The sequence below is a fragment of the Sceloporus occidentalis genome, unplaced genomic scaffold, assembly GCF_023333645.1.
Source record: "Sceloporus occidentalis isolate IW3139 unplaced genomic scaffold, rSceOcc1.0.p SCAF_87, whole genome shotgun sequence".
Taxonomy (NCBI): domain Eukaryota; kingdom Metazoa; phylum Chordata; class Lepidosauria; order Squamata; family Phrynosomatidae; genus Sceloporus; species Sceloporus occidentalis.
Window position 1 is genome coordinate 62,310 of NW_028317067.1, and position 17,297 is coordinate 79,606.

The window sequence follows — 17,297 nt, forward strand, 5'->3', positions numbered from 1 at the left end:
GCAGTGAATGCTTGGGGCTGCTTGCAGTATATGTGCCAAATATGACATGGTTGATGTGTACATTTTAACCCGGGGCTTATTAAAGGCTTATTTTAAATGAAGCAAAGGGAATTCTGGGTAATTTAACAGTGGTACACTCAGTCATCTGAACGCATGATCTGCACTCACCCTCCATGTTATTTACATGAAGCCGAGGTTGTGACAGATTGATACTCAATGGCTTGCAGCTCTCATCACTGTTGGGTTTTTAAACACGGCATGCAAGGTTTACCTAATTGGGAGGGTCCTTCCAGTTTTTACTTTGCCTATGCATGACGAGTTACAGTTTCCATTTGTAAACATACACACACTCATACACACACATACATTCACACATACTTGCACACACATACATTCACACACACATACATCGCCACACACATACACACACACATATACACACACATATACACACACATACATTCACACACACATATACATTCACACACACACACATTAAATCACCCTACACCCAGTGCCCATTTTTCCTGATGAAGACCGTACTCACTCCTCGGTCCCGTCTTAGATTCAGGAGCCATATACCCATCCCGTGCATGTTTACACTCCCTCACTGTATTACCCTCTAGCACTGCGCAGCATTGTGTGCCTGCGCTGACACTCTACCTCCCTAGCTCTGCCCCTTGGCTTCCCGATTCAGAAGTAGAAGTTGGGAGGTATGAAAGTATATATTGAAAAATGTGTTTAGAAATTACATTTTGTAAATAAAATACATTTTCTATAATCTTTTACATGCCTTACATGCTGTGACATGCAGGACACTTAGACAAGGGACAGTTGGCAGCTATGGTTGATGAATTACTGAATTATTTCTGCAGTTCTTCAGCTTTCCGTGTAATGACAGTCAGCTGGGCAGTAATATCATTTGCTGAGGCCTGGCCGGAACATGCATCAGCATCTTGTTAGACAGAATCTACCGGCTCAAACGCAGGAACGTCAATGGCTTCAATGTTGATGAGAACTTGGTGTTCAGACTCATCTGCTGTGGTCAGCAGATGGTAAGATCATGGCCATTTAACCTATTGTATACGGTTTGAATACTAGGTCTTGGTATACAATAAAATCCATAAAGTCTTATAATAGAAGGAAATGATTAAATTAAATGAAAGTTGGTTCCAAAATAAAATTGGAAGCCAATTCTCCTTCCGAACTTAGGAGACTCTTGTCCTGCGGTTCCAGGAGAGAAAAGGGGTTGAGTAGGAGGTTCCTCCCCACTATATATGGCCCTATGGGCCTGCAATGCCCTTACCAAGCACCCCAGTCTCTAACCTCATATGCCCCGCACCTTCACTATAAGGTCCACCCAGGCTGACCTGTAGCCAAAGTGACCATTAAGAACTTGACCTTCTAGTTCATTTTCCATGAAATTTTTTTTACAATTTAGCATTAAGTAAGAGGTCTTTGAGACCTCATGTGTCTAGAATTCACCTACAAGTCTTTGTTCAGTAAATAAATGTAAAATTGGGTACTCCTAGTAGAAGAACGATGAAGAACATATGGGCAGCAGACCAGCTGGACACGTGTGGGTTGTATGGAGTCTGATGAGGACCCCGTTGGATACACAGGCATATACTAATCATTTACCATAGTGGCCTCCATGAACGTCATAGACAGGACAGTTTTTTTTCTGGAAAACCAGAGAATATCCCTTTTAAAAAAAATAAAAAATGTGTGTCCTTCCACCAGGTTTTAAAGCCAACTCCTAGTTTCCATAATTCTTCATTTCTGTTCAGGTTTAGGGCTTCAATTGTTCCCTTGGAAGGATGAAAAGCTCCACCATAAATAACATGAATCAGAATCTTTCTCCTCCTCTCTCCACTCCTTCTTTCTTTATATTTAACCGTTTGCAGATGTTTGTTCTCTTTTTATCATCTTACCCTCCCCCATTTGATCAGCCTGCATCTTCAGACTGCAGAGGGGACTTTTCTAGGTTGATAAAGTTTCACAAGGGGCATCCGTCCCAAAAGAGAAAAACTGAATTTGATGTTTTTCTCTAAAATGTCAGTATTATATATATATATAAAATAGTGTTTTATATATTACCCATATAAAGGGTATTTAAGATCCATGAGACAACCCTGTATGGAAGCATATGCAATCAATACATATAAAAGACATGACATCGTGGCAATTGCTGGTTATGCTGGGGCGGAGCTTAAATAAAACCTACTGTATACACATGTAAGTCACTGCTGGAATTGCTGGTCGCACTGGGTGGAGCTTAAATGTAAGGTCCAATAGTTCACTTACTGCACTATGATTGGACATCACACGCAGCTTTTTTCAGTTTCCACCATGGCAGGTCCGCCCATGCGGAACAGGGAACAACGGAATCAGTTGTGCCCCTCGGGTTACATACCCTTTGGACAACATGACCTTATGGTGGATTTTCCGTATGAAAGATGACATTGCTTTAATGACGGCATGGGCTAGCATATGTTTAAATGATGTTCTTATGTTCTTAAATAAGACTCATTTATTGGTCATTGCTAATTAACGACCGCCGTTAAACCAGTCAAAAGCCAATAAGTACAGCCGGTGCCAGATATAGATGTCAGTGATGTAACTTGGAGCTTAGTAGAAAATGGCAAAGGTTCGCAGTCGATCTCTTTACCCTATACCCCAGGATTCGGTTGTCAGCTGTGTCTACTCCGGTCACGTTACCAGCTATTCTTGGCTTACGTCATATAGCGACATCCTCGGTCACTAGGGCAGTAGAGGAACAGGAAAACTATGTAGAAAACAGGAGCAGCCTCCCAGCAGAAGTGGTAGAGGCTCAATCAGCGCTCACCCAAAGGTAGACATGGCAGTTGTAGGTTCCCCAATATGATTGTGAGCATTAAGACAAATGTCCATCACAAAGCCCCTGCCCTTGCTTATAGTACAGTGCTGTGTATTATACTGCCTTACAATACAGTGTCTAACAGCTTCTTACTGCTCTGGCTCTGTGCCCGGCTCTACTCCTTCCTGGTTTTCAGCTAATTTTTAATAATTAAAAGGACAGCGTGGAGACAGAAGGTCTCAGACACATATTATCTTGAGGGTATTGATGCGATCCTAGCGGATACGATGTGTATGAGATCATATGATGTCATTTTATTTTTATTTTTAGAATGTTTTTCTGTAATAAGTCTTTTATTGAGGGGGATGTCAGCTGCCTAGGCTAGTTTTTTAAACGTTAGATAAAAAAAGGAAGTGAAGCTGGTGATAACTTGTCAGCGCCCCGTTGACCCCCGTTGACATCAGTAGGAAGTGTTCCATATATTTCAGTGTATTCTTTGAAAAGCAGCCTGAAAACCGAGAAGCCTTAAATTCTTCTGTATCGTGAATAATTCTGTACGACTGCAGGAAGGAGCCCGCGAGATATCCTATTATTAGATGTCTGTGATCAGCTTGCAAGGGTGGTATATGGTTACACTAGAGTAATGTATAAGGGCAGCGCTGTGGTTAATAGTCCATAGATAGCACAATGAACACGAGTGACACCATATGGGACACTGACATAGAATACGGTGTCCGATAAGAAGCATTTGGGCCAACTGGTCTGCCATTTTTTCCTGGTGTAAAGACTCACATCAGTCCTTGGTCTTGTTTATCCAGCATCAAAAGATGTGGCAGTAATGTTCCCTTTGTTTATGGAGTTACTTTATGATGTCTTTTATAAACGATTACTTTTTTCTTTCCTTCTCGTGTTTCAGAGATTTCCTCCCCCGAGGATCTGGAATTGTCACCAGGAGACCACTTGTTTTGCAGCTGGTAAATAGCTCCACAGGTAGGAAGCTTTGGACTTCAAGCAAATGGACCTTTTAGTGAATGTTAGATTGAGGTTCTCCCTGCCTCAAATTAGGCTATCCAGCTAAATCTAATCCTTTGGGAAGCGGAAGGATGGACAGAATTGTATGGATCCAACAATGAGAGTTGAAGTCCAGTTGAAGGAGATGCCCTCACAGGGGACGTGGAAGAGAAAGGGGCTCATCAAAAATAATAAAGTCTTGACAAATTAATAAAGATATGTCCAGATATTCCTCCTTTCATAGACTGCATAATGTTCGGAATTAAGTTAGCTGTAGGCCAAGTCCAGTTGTTCCTAGTTTGAGCTACCTGTCTATACTAGTGAGTATTGCTCATATACTAATATAAAATGTCTCAATGCAGAATTTGGGGAGTTCTTACACTGCAAAGGGAAGAAGTTTACTGACTTTGATGAGATCCGTATGGAAATTGAGGGGGAAACTGACCGGGTGACTGGAAATAACAAGGGTATCTCCCCTGTGCCAATCAACCTTCGGGTTTATTCTCCAAATGGTAAGTATGCCAACCTCATAATGGACGTTAATGCTCTCTTAACCCTCTCACTTATACCACCCCTTCTTCAACACCTGGATTTCATCCTCTGAGTCTTTCTTGTTTGCTCCTTAGTGCTTAACCTGACTCTCGTTGACCTTCCGGGAATGACAAAAGTCCCAGTGGGTGACCAACCGGTAGACATTGAGTCCCAAATCCGAGAAATGCTCATGCAGTTTGTCACGAAGGAGAATTGTCTCATTCTGGCAGTGTCTCCGGCAAACTCTGATTTGGCAAATTCCGATGCCTTGAAAATTGCCAAAGAGGTGGATCCCCAGGGTACGTTATTGCATCTTTGTGCAATCTACATGCTGTACATGCTACGTTTTATCCATTCCAGTGTATATGTGAATATGTGTGTGTGTGTGTGTTTGCATATATTCACTTATGGGCACATTTATCAAGTTTTTACAATACATTTGCACAACTTATTGTTCAGGACAACGCACAATTGGTGTCATAACAAAGCTGGACTTGATGGATGAAGGTACCGATGCCAGGGATATCCTCGAGAACAAGTTACTGCCCCTCCGGAGAGGTGAGGAGTCCTCAAATTAATACTTTTCTTTGCTAATCTACAGAATATCTCAAAAGATTAGGGTAGATTTCCCTTGGCCCCCTAAACCCATTATGTTGCTTGAAATAAAATAAAATGTATATAATATGAAAAATTCCTCCATATGGGCTTTGCAGGGTCTTTGGCCTCCTTTTGTCCATGGCTGATAGTTGTCATCCAGACCCCATTCTCAGCCTATTTCTGTTGGAAATTGTTATTCTAATTATACCGGATTTAATTGTTCCGTGTTCTCTTACAGGTTATGTCGGAGTGGTTAATCGGAGCCAGAAGGATATTGATGGAAAGAAAGACATTCAAGCTGCTTTGGCAGCTGAAAGGAAGTTCTTCCTATCTCATCCATCCTATCGACATCTCGCTGATCGCATGGGTACGCCCTACCTGCAAAAAGTTCTCAATCAGGTATGGCGTGTGAAGAACATCACGTCAAAGTCAATGTCCATAAGTCCATTCTGTCCAACCTTCTATGGGCAGGACAGTCATTTTTAATGTTTGAAGCAACATTGTAACCTGTGGTGGCTTTAGGCAGATTGGGTTCCATAGAAAAGTTACTGTAGGGCCACAGACCCCAGATAGACACCTTAATAAATATAATAATGATGTCTCAACAGCTGGTCTTAGAATGGTCGCAAAGGACAAAAAATATCTCAACGTGTCTTGAGATGTGATATTTCTTTCCGGAATGTAAAGAGCATCATATATATATATATATGTATTATTTTTTTTTTGCCAAGGTGGCTCTTTATTACTAATTATTATAGTAATAATGAATTAATAATGAATTAATATGAACGCTGACTTAAGGGCTTTCCAATTATACGCAGCAACTGACCAATCATATCAGAGACACGCTGCCGGGATTGCGCAACAAACTGCAAAGCCAGCTGCTGTCCATTGAGAAAGAAGTTGAGGAGTATAAGCATTTCCGTCCCGATGATCCGGCTCGTAAAACTAAAGCTTTGCTCCAGTAAGTGCTGTTTATGCTAAACCCTCAATTTTTTTTGCCTAAAAAAAGCCTACCTTGACATTTTAATATTTAGCAATATTATTTTAAGTGAATTATTTTGTTATCAATTATTTTGTTGAATTAGAATTGGATTTCTAAACAATGACAGTTCATATTATTTATATATTTAATTTAAAATATTTAAAATATAAATAATATATATATTAATAATATATATATATAATATATTCACTGTGCCCTTACAATGGCTCCCACCAACTGTGTTCTCTTTCTTAGGATGGTTCAGCAGTTTGCAGTTGACTTTGAGAAACGGATTGAGGGTTCTGGTGACCAAATTGATACTTATGAGCTGTCCGGTGGAGCCAAAATCAACAGAATCTTTCATGAGCGTTTTCCATTTGAATTGGTTAAGGTATGAATATATGATCATATTATAAACATACAAGATCCATGACCTTTCATACAATATCTACATCAACAATTATCTGACTACAGCTACCGGAAATCCTTTCATGACTCCTCAACCACAACCTCAACTTCTGCTAGAGTTACCACAAATCAATTACTTACGCTGAGTTGCCCCTTTACATGATGGTAGCCTTCTTTCTTCCATGATGTTATTGCCACCAAGTTCTGTTTTGGCTAACGATCCTTTCTTTAAATGCAGATGGAGTTCGATGAAAAGGAGCTAAGAAGAGAGATCAGCTACGCCATTAAGAACATCCATGGCATCAGGCATGTATTAAACGTGCATGGGGGGGCATTCAATCACCATAGATAGTGCCCTGCCCGGTGGGACTTCATTAAATACTGTCCCGGGACCTCTACTAAATGACGTACATATGGTGCTTATAAAGCTATAACCCGAGGGTGGGGATGCTGGGACTTTTTGGTGAACTCCTGTGGTCCTTCACCAGCAGAACTGAGCTTCATGGGAAGGGTGGTTTACAACATGCTGGGGAGTCATACTTTGCCCTCCTCTGTATTAACCCTTTTCTTAAAAAACCCAGGCACAGCCACTGGGGGGGAATAAGGCAGCTGTCTCTACGATACCTTAATGTAGCAGGACATTGTCATATAAAGGTTCTTGGCTGCAGAGCTTATGATCTTTGTAGCAGAAATTCTCATTGCCTAGTTACAGCAGTGTGTAGCTTTTGATAACCTCATAACTTATGGTGGAAGATAAAATAAGTGAAACAACCAGCTTAAAAAAACACATAACTAACTACTCCAAAGGTTGTTTTTTTATTTATTCACCAAATAGATTTTTTAACTTGCCGTAGACTTGTTTAATATATAATTGGTATTCATTAAGCTGGCATGGAGGGCGATGGTAAGTAGTTTTTGGGGGATGTACCCACCAAAGCTAAATACCTGGTACTTTAAGGGGTTTCCAGAACATCTGCTCAGTAAAAAGTCTGGCTTAGAATAAAGGGCAGATATTTAGCTAAAAATAACATAAACCCCAGAAAATAAATCTAGCGTGGATGGAATATCTCCAAAACTACTGCCTAACTTTGCTCCTTACAACAAAGCTGAGTAAATATCCTATTAAATAAGTAAGCTATGAGCTGGGAGGCTGTAGGAAAGGCATCTTAGATGTAATTAATGGCTTGAGGTGACAGGGAGAAAGTCAAACAAGATGAGGACATTATTTTTGGATTGGCAACTGGTTTGTCATGGCCATCTTTGTTTTTTGGGAAACGTCAACATCAATATTCATACGCAAACAGCTAAGTATATATAGAATGGTTGCACCAGAAAATCGAGGTCCCACCGTGTACTCAAACTGCCTTGTGCCTACCAGTGGCATAGCCTTTTTAACAAAATATTATTCCCCCCCCCAAGCTTCCCATCCCACCAAATCCGATGGGTAACGCTATATTCTGCTTATTACCTGCCTTACCTCATCGGGTATTTAGAACTGGGCTCTTCACACCTGACATGGCCTTTGAAACCATTGTGAAGAAGCAAGTAAAGAAGACCAAAGAGCCGTGCTTGAAATGCGTCGACATGGTCATTTCCGAGTTAATCAGTACCGTTAGACAGTGCACCAAGAAGGTAACCCTTCTGGATTCAAACCAGGAAAGATCAGTCCTGAATTTGTGTGATGCCTCCCAAACCTTAGCATGAACTTACCCCAGAAACCAGAAGTTATAGCCAATGAGAGATCATGGAGCTTACAGTCTGGAACGTATATTTTTTGGTTCCTATCGTTCCAGGCGTGTAGTTTCTGACCTTTTGGCTGAAATACTTCTGTAAGCATGCTCTGTACGGCCTAGTCATCTTCTATACCTAACGCACGCCCTGAATGTCAAAAAAGAAAGGATGAAAAAGCCACCAGTGATACCATAAACTTTAGAATGTGTGAAGATATGTGTGTAAGAAGTTTTTTTTCTTTATATTTATGATAAGGGTGTTCCAAAATGTTCATAGAGATCTACTCTTCAAGATGTGACCTTTCGGTCATATTAAGACCTCAGAACTTTAGTTGTGTTAATGCTCCACTAAAAACATAAAGAACATTTTTACTCCTCCTATACCTTTATTAATCCATAGCTTTTTCGATATTCAAAAATGGTTAAGTAGAAATTGTGGTTGGCAAGTCCGCCTAGCATGTATGAAAGTTGCTTTTTTCTTATTCTAAATGTTGTTCCTAAAGGTCTAGTGGTCGGCTGAGACAGAAGAATGTCAAGGTAGCACCCCATACTGTTTTTATTAAAAGGACCTTCTAATATAATCTACTTCAATGCAGTCTATGAGGGTCCAGGAGTTAAAATGTGCTGTTTGTGAGGGCTACATGCAAAGCTAAGATCACAAAGATGAAGACATTCACGGCTTAGTTTTAAGTTCAGATATAAACCACAAACTAGGAACTTTATGCCCATAGAACGAAACAAAGTTCTGTGTTTTGTAGGTCATGTTTGACAGATGGGAAGAGTAACACTGATCTTGGTGGTGTTCGTGAAGTCATGTACAATAACACTTCTCGACAATAGAGTATGTCTTTGTGAAACAAAATAAGTGTTTTTTCCCCTTCTTAAATAAATGTTATTGATGTGCACAATTCTTTGCTGCTTTGGTTAAGCATCAACAGCTTCAGTAAGACAATCCAAGTCTTTAGTAGTACTGCTTAAATAAAATGCATAGAATTTCTGAAAGATAAACATGCGCTAAACAACGTAATCACTACCATCTTTACTGCCCGTACACAGTATATTGGCCCCTCTGGCAGCAAAATGCTTAAGTATCTTGTATATCACCGAGGTTCTAAAAAGACCCCTTCTGAAGCATATTCCTGCCTTTCCGGTGCCTCTGAATTCTATATAGCTGGCTATTTACACATCTGCCTTATCCCCCCAAGTGTTTGGTGCCGAGGCTGTCCTCCAGGACAGTGGCTGTGTAATGGCGGGACGCGTAAGATAAGTTACCAAGGGCAGGAAATGTTTCTTGCTTGGGAGGAAAACACTTTAGGCTATCTCACTGATGAAGGACAACTTCTAGGATCCACTTCTAGATGAATGACCATTATCTAAGCTGCATCCTGACAGCAGCTGGATAACTGCCTCTTGACCAAATTTACATACAACCCATCCATCAATTTGTCAGGGCCGTCCACCTAACCATTCCTAAGCTGTGTCCTGCTGCTGCCAGATTCCTGATCTCACCCTTCTTTTTCTCTCTCTTTTTCCTACTCTATCTCTACTTTTTCCCTTCATTGTGGCCTCACCTATCTCTCTGTATCCCACCTTCTTCTCCACCTTGTCTTCTTTCCTCCCATCTAATTTTCTCCCGTCTTTCTCACCTTCTCACTCTCTCTTTTTATCTTCTGTCCTCTTTCATCGTTTCTATGCCCTCCTATCCACGCTTCTTTCCCTCCTCGTGTCTGTCCAACTTCCCCCCACCTGGGTCTGTCCCTGAATCACACAGAACTGGACTCTTCACGCCTGACCTCGCTTTTGAAGCCACAGTGAAAAAGCAGGTGCAGAAGCTGAAGGAGCCGAGTCTGAAGTGTGTGGACATGGTAGTAAGTGAGCTGACCTCCACCATCCGAAAGTGTAGCGAAAAGGTAAAAAACCAAATAGCTGGGGAAATGATAAGTCTACCATCTATACATAAGCTTGGTATACAGACATCTTTGCTGTCGGAGGGGTCTGCAAAACATTGTAAACTGACAGAGAATGGATTTAAAGAAACTAGAATTATCTTTACCATCAATGTCCATACCTCTTTTTGATTTCTATTATGATTTTGCTTTCTTGTGCCACAGTGTTATGCAATTATAACTAATAATTCCATCTTGTGGGTGCTACTGTTGCTCCCAGTGGAACTTCAGTGAGTGGTAGCTGATTTGTGCACATTGACCTACCAGCATCTATATAGAAATTTTATTTTATTAGTTTTTTGTGCTTCCATGTGTATCACATTCTGTATTGTAGTGACGTTAAAGACTGGGGCAAAATTAAAAGTGTTAGCTCATTCCTTTCCTGCATATTATTATTCTGGAATTCCTGCCTGCATGGAGCCATTTTGTCTTCATAAGCCCCACCCCCTGCTCCTCCCTTTTAGATATACCACACTTGAGTGCCGCCTGAAGCTTATCCTACCTAAATTGGATTTTATTTATTATTTACTGTCTTTAAATGACTTCAGTTGTTTGCAGCTACAATGAAGTATACCCATCCAGATCTTGTATTCACAATGGTTTGATCAAATGATGTTCAAACTTAAATAATGGGTTTTAGAGGCTGTACGTAAAAAAGATTTATCTTGAATATGAAAAAAACTGTCCTGAATATAAGACAAGATCAAAGACCAAGATAAGTTTGAGGATTTAATAGCAGGGACAAGACGTAAGCAGTTCTAAGGAACTGTTTATTCTACTTATGTGGTAGAACCATCTCAATAACCAGTAATTAATACAGGAATAAGAACCGGCTGGTGTGTGCCGAGCAACATACTTATCACGTTTGTGGTCCAAAGAAGTGTCTGATCATAATTTTATTCATGTGGCTTCTTTATGAAGGCCAACCAAGGCAACTCTCTCCTTGAAAAAGGTGAGAGTTGGTCCTGCATGATGTGTTATTCAACCAGTGAGATACTTTCCAAGAATGCTTATTGATTTACTATGCATTATACAGGGCCATCCATGATCTCCTTGTAGGGGAAGCTCGCTGGGAATGGCCCTTCGTGATACATGGTATTGAATAAACCACATTGGGGCTATCAGAGCTTCCAATCTTGATTTCCTTCATAAGCAATCATACATTAGGTCTTCCTGAAAATGAGTGCAATTAAACCCTAAATTATCATTAATCTGTGGGCGATACAAGGTCCATATTATGATGATACTGAAAAGGTTAAATCCATCTCTGTCACGTGGTTGCTTTACAATGCTTTATAGGTCTCTTTGGTTCCAAGTAGGGTAACATTTTGTCCTAAGGATAAGGTGAACTCCATAGTTCTTAACTAAAGCCCCTTGTCATGGTGTCATGGTTGGGCAATGGTGTCTCTAGAACAACTTGCATCAGAAACACCAGTTGGGCCAATGGGGCTTCCAACAGTCCTGGTCCTCTGGGCATGTGTTAATCTACTTGCACCATTTTCAATGAAGAGTAATTTCCATTGCAAGGGTAATAGGCTGTGTCTGTTCGGTATGATTGGATAGCGTTTGAAATGAATCACGGTGGCTCATTTCGTCCTTTTTCCCAGGGACAGGCTCAGCCAATATTAGTCTGGTATCCTAACCACAAAAAAAAAAATAGAGAAAAAAAAGGAAAAGTGCAATAAATACACCTTTTACAAATGGTTAGTTTGCAATCATGTTGTATTTTGTGAGCATATGTCTGGCATTTAGCCCCGTCTTTAAATCATAGCGATTAAAGTCAGGTTACGTTTGGCTTAGCCTGTCCCTAAAAATCCCCCCTCCCTCCTTGTGGAAGAACAAACCAGGTCTTATGCCGATGATGCTTGTGTACTTATGGCTACCATGCTTGGCTTCTTGTCTGTGTACCCAATGCATGTTTCTATCCTCCCTTTCGTCTGCTGGTTAATTATTTTTTTTAATGTGATATTTGCTTTTTTTTTACAATCTATTTTTTTATTTGTTGTTAAAGGGAGTGTTTTTTAAATTGTTTTTGTTCATGAGCCTCATGTCAGATTTCAAGGAATTATTAAGGGGATGTGATCTATTGTCTCTTTTTGTTGGAACTTTAACAAAAATGATGATCTATTTTATCAGACAGGTACAGATAAAACAAACTACCATCTACCCCTGTCTGTGTATCACATGATAATTTAGTGGTTTCTTACTTCATTAAATAATTCTTTATTTATTAAATAATTATTAGTCGGACAGGTTTTGGTATTTGATACAAAAGTGTTAAAATGTTCTTACAATCCCCCTCCTGCTCTTGTTCTTATTTCTCCATTCTTCAAAGCAATAACTTTACAATTTGACAGCCTAATAATGGTAATAATGTGAGAAAATCCCACGCAAAAATACACAGTTAACATTTGAGTACACTTAATGTATAAGTCCTGTTTTTTTCTTTGCTTATCAAATATATTGTGGTATATTTTGTTCTTTAAGGTTATAGTACTTTTCAGCTTTCTATTGTGACCTGAAGTCACACTTTATTATATATATATATATAAATATATATATATATAATATCTGAGGGTCGTACGTCATTAACATCACTTGTTGATTGCTTTACGGCAGGAAATAGAAAGTCCTGCTTAAGTCCTTCTCCCTTAGATAATTCTAAGAGCTTAAGAACCATATTCTTTATCTACCGGTATGTGCAGCACGATCAGGACTTCAGATACTAAAGTAGTCTAGATAAGATGAAATCTTTAATAAATCTAAAGGGTTAATGACATTAATTATTCAAATTAATCAAGAGGGTTAATATTTTAGATGCCATCTCTATTATATAGGATATTAAAATGGTTACTGTCCCTTTAATTGTAGCCTGCTAGCAACCATCAGATCATATACTGTAGTTTAAAGAGCACGGACCAAAATTCTGGCCATCATTTGTCTGTTTTTGGGTTATCTACATTACTGCTTACCTATAGAATGAGTCCATAAACTGTTTATCTCACCTAAATTCAGGTCCTCGCATCATAATTATTTTTTTATGTTATATGGAGCAATCATTATTGCGAAATGTACAAAAACTTATATTTGCAATAATGTTGCATTTTTTTTAAGATTATTTTAAAAAAAAAGGTTATTCTGTAGCAGATGTTCCTGAACAAATAATGCTCTTTATTTAACAAATTACTCATCGCCCTTGAAACATTTAAATGGAACAAGTCCAGAGCATATGGTATATATACTTATGCAGACGCTTACATTTCATGTTGTTTGTGGAATAATAAACATCCTGGAATAATCCTATTTTTGTGATTTTAAGGAAGGTTGGGGGATTTCCTTATCATCAAATTCCATTTTTTTTGTCCTCATTTCCCCTTAGAAGGAAACAGGAAGACCTGTCCTTAAAGCAACAGGGGTTTAGTTATTCACAGCAAAAAAAACCCAGCTATTTAACAAATATTTTTAATAAATATTTTTTTTCTTAGCCCTAATTAAATATTCAAACCATACCATAACTGTTGTTTTCTCTATTTTTCCAGCTTGGCAATATTAAAAAAATAATAAGAAGAAAGCCTCATATAGAACATATATAAAATACAATAAAAAAACATAGAATAAAAAAAAAAAAAAAGTAAAAAATATATCACCCTGAAATAGGCTAAATATTTCTAAAATAAGCTTGGTATCAGAGCAGGTTTTCAGTTTGATCTAATATCATCAACATGAAATAAATTAAGAAAAAAATATTATTTTAATAAAAAAATATGTTAATCAAGGAAATATAAACTTAAATAAAGTACTTTCAGATTCCCTGCAGAATCACTAAATCTGTACTTTAGGAGGTAAGTGAAACCTGACATGAGTATCATTAGTATTATATATATATATATATAATATATATCATTGTATATCCTGTGAATTGCGTAGTTGGCTGTTACCCACGCAGATCTGCTTATTTTCTTCCACAGCTCAGCCAGTATCCTCACCTACGTGAAGAAATGGAAAGGATCGTAACCACTCACATCCGTGAGAGAGAGGGACGAACAAAGGACCAGGTGACAATCTCAAAAAACAAAAAAAAATGTAATAATTCATAATTCAGAGAGATGCGTCGGGCGCCATGTTTCCACCTTAGTGTCGCTTGTAATAAGTATTACAATTAAGGAAGGATTACCAAATATAAAGTTCCATTTTTTTTTCTTTAATTCCACATATATGGAACTCATAATTATTAAAAAATTCCTGGAAACAAATTAAAAGTTATACATCCAGATACTGGACGTTTGATTTTCTATTTGCTCTTCCTTGAAGACTTTTCTTAAAGGGTCTGTGCTCAGATCCAACAGATGTAATAAATAAATACCAGCATTGCCATCAATGGGATAAATCCAACCACTTGTGTTTTTTTGCTGTAGGTAATGCTGCTGATAGATATCGAATTGGCCTATATGAATACAAACCATGAGGATTTCATCGGCTTTGCCAAGTAAGTGTTCTCTGTTGCTTGAAGGAACTCTTTATCCATGTCAGTTTCACCACAATAAAAGCATGGCATTCATATTATACTCAAAATTGATATTATTATTATCTATTATTTATATAGCGCCAACAATTTATGCAGAATTGACAGAATTGACAAACCGACACATAAGTGGAGAGAGCCTTGCTCGCAAGCTAATAATCTTGAGGGAATGGGGATGATAAAGAATGTGATGGTGGATGCCCTCTACACATCTTCTAAAAAGCTATTTTTATAATCAAAGAGGCTTCTTGTTTGAAACGAATGTCCCTCAGGTGGTAACATTATTACATTAGGGGTTTTTTTGCTGTATCAAGCATGTTTTTGTGATTGAATCTCTTTCTTTGCACTCCCCGACTTTCCCTTTAATAGTCAATCCTCCATTTGGGGAGGGTAAAACATTCCATCCTTAAAGCCATGTTAGGAGAAGGGTTCAACCAAATATCGATTGTCATGATGCCGGTAAGAAACAATGGTCGGCTAGAATGGTTGAATCCAATCGCTTATGGTACGACCCAACCTGGAAAACCTGAATTTATTTTTGGCATAATCATATATGGTTTGGGTCAGAAAGGTTCTTATGTTGTCTGAGGATGACCAGAGATGTTGAGGTCTTTCTTGATGCGCTCAGGTTCATGTTGAACATTTTAGTCATTGCTACACAACCGTGGCCTGGGAAGAATATGGCAGAAGGAAGCTCAGCTACCCCTAAATTGGTTCTTTAAGGTGAAGCCAACTGGTATATCTTCTTGTATACTTGAACTTTACTGATGAGAAGAGTTCGAGAAGAGCGACAACTTCCATTTAACACAACTGGAGTTTCTAGTCCAGTTTATAATATAATAATATGCTTTTTATTGTAGCGCCCAGCAGCGAAGTAGTCAAATGAGCAAAAAGAAGGCCTCTGGAAACCAGGTGAGGGGAGAACATAACAACTAATCACTTACTTCCTGTGCTCCAGCCAATCACAGGCGGGTATACATTGACAGCTGGACCATTGCATTTTATTAGATATGTATCAACATCGCTCCAGAAAATTCGGTGTTAGAGAGATTAGCTGACTCCTAAGGGTGTCAATTGTGTTCTTTAAAGGGAAGATTATAAATTTTAAATAAAAAATCTTTAAAAATAAGTATGCTGGCAGCTGCACACAATACATGCTACAAAATGACGGGCATAATTTACTAAGTGGGGGTAAAGTGAACATAATTACCTCAGTTCTAATCAAAATGGGAATTTTATATATCTAAATATAATAGCCCACCAAAGAAGTAAACGGGTGACCAGGAGGGACATTAAATACTTTCTTTTCATGATCGATATTTCCCTTCGCACTTCGTGAGCCTTTATCTGGCAGTGCGTTCTGGGAAATGAGGCTGATAATAGTTGCGGTGCTAGAGGATGCCCAAGTCTTGTGTCTGGATCATTTTTAAAAATTATGAATAAAAAAATACTAATGTGCAAATGTGTAAATATTATGATGGCATCAATTTCAAGAAATCAGCAGTCATTCCATATAAAATTATAAAGGTGGAGTATGTGTCAAAAACGATTCTGGATCAAAAGTGGTCTTCTCACCATAGCAACCAAAGGAATGCTCCTGGCGACTGGGCCATTCCATTGATTGCTATGTTGTCGGTTTACAAAGTGAAGCATCTCCCAAGTGGATCAGTCTACTCATGTCATGTACCTCGGGGTCATTGACTCTGCAGCATTTTGGGGGCAGCGGGCTTCGCAAACGTATGTGTGGGGTGCGTGTGTGCGCCGGAATGGCAATGTCATGCACGGGCTGTGGGTTCTGCAGCAACTCATGACCGGTTCTGCACCCCGCTCTGCTAGTAATTTATCTCCCTCTTCTTCTGCTCCTCTTCCTCTCCACTCCGCTGCTGTTGTTATGGTTACCCTGTGCAGGATGAAATCCTGGTGAGTAGTCAGACAGCGACTCGGCCCACCGGAGAAAGACGTGCATCTGGGCATCCAATCCCCAGGCCACGAATCAATGAAGGCTCCCGATTTAAAATCGCTAGCAACAAATCCTAGTTTAAGTTTCATTTTACAATTACCTAGAAATGAATATGAGATTAATGGAGGTTACTTGTCAACATCAATTAAAAATCTGCCATAGATTTGTAAAATTAACGAATTCCCTGATTGATGATAACGCATAATACCTTCATTAAGTAACATAGCCTTGTCTGCTAGAAGCATCGTACAATCCTGGCCTTGTGTGCCCTAAAGGTTCTACCCAGGAAATAAATGAACTTTATGTTGCGATGTCATCCATATTTGGCAAAATGACAAAAGAGGGAATTGTTGTAAAAAGTTTTGGTTGGACCCCAGGTGCACCCATCTCCTTGTGGCCAGTCTCCCCTGTGTTGTCCTCATACCCCCTCCTCTTGTTCCTTTCCCGCTACAAACACAGTATGTGAGAGATCGGCTCCAGAGCTCCATTCAGGGTCCGGGTTCTAGAGCAGACGGAAACAGTGACGTCCAACATTTATAAATTCCATGGTTCATGGTTAAGGTGGGACAGGCACCTTGTCGAAAACCACTACGAAACCAAGGTGCCTACCCCGTATAGTACACTGGCCTGTATTACGGCCCAAGGGTCACAATTACATTAACACAACAATTGGAGTTATGGAATCACCATCTAGATCATTCATGTTAAGCATAACGGGGCAAAAAGAGTCCTTTTTGCTTCCAGCTTCTGGAAGATGAAGAGAGATAA

The 17,297-nt window shown here is 39.2% G+C and overlaps 1 protein-coding gene across 15 annotated transcripts in view; it reads left to right on the plus strand.

The window, feature by feature from the left end:
* The window catches only part of LOC149284820 (dynamin-1), a 39,329-nt gene that overhangs the window by 4,882 nt on the left and 17,150 nt on the right, over nt 1–17,297 (plus strand). For 6 of the 15 annotated variants that reach the window (XM_089496176.1, XM_089496175.1, XM_089496179.1 and 3 more), the window contains exons 2-14: nt 3,756–3,829; nt 4,213–4,362; nt 4,477–4,680; nt 4,841–4,939; nt 5,217–5,377; nt 5,800–5,942; nt 6,219–6,354; nt 6,610–6,677; nt 7,865–8,003; nt 14,016–14,102; nt 14,463–14,533; nt 15,430–15,481; nt 16,478–16,489. In XM_089496176.1, the coding sequence (XP_089352302.1) occupies nt 3,756–3,829; nt 4,213–4,362; nt 4,477–4,680; nt 4,841–4,939; nt 5,217–5,377; nt 5,800–5,942; nt 6,219–6,354; nt 6,610–6,677; nt 7,865–8,003; nt 14,016–14,102; nt 14,463–14,533; nt 15,430–15,481; nt 16,478–16,489 (1,396 nt within the window). Of the gene's footprint in view, nt 1–3,755; nt 3,830–4,212; nt 4,363–4,476; nt 4,681–4,840; nt 4,940–5,216; nt 5,378–5,799; nt 5,943–6,218; nt 6,355–6,609; nt 6,678–7,864; nt 8,004–9,872; nt 10,012–14,015; nt 14,103–14,462; nt 14,534–15,429; nt 15,482–16,477; nt 16,490–17,297 lie in introns of all 15 variants that reach the window. The other 9 variants (XM_089496180.1, XM_089496184.1, XM_089496186.1 and 6 more) reach the window with 4 other exon arrangements.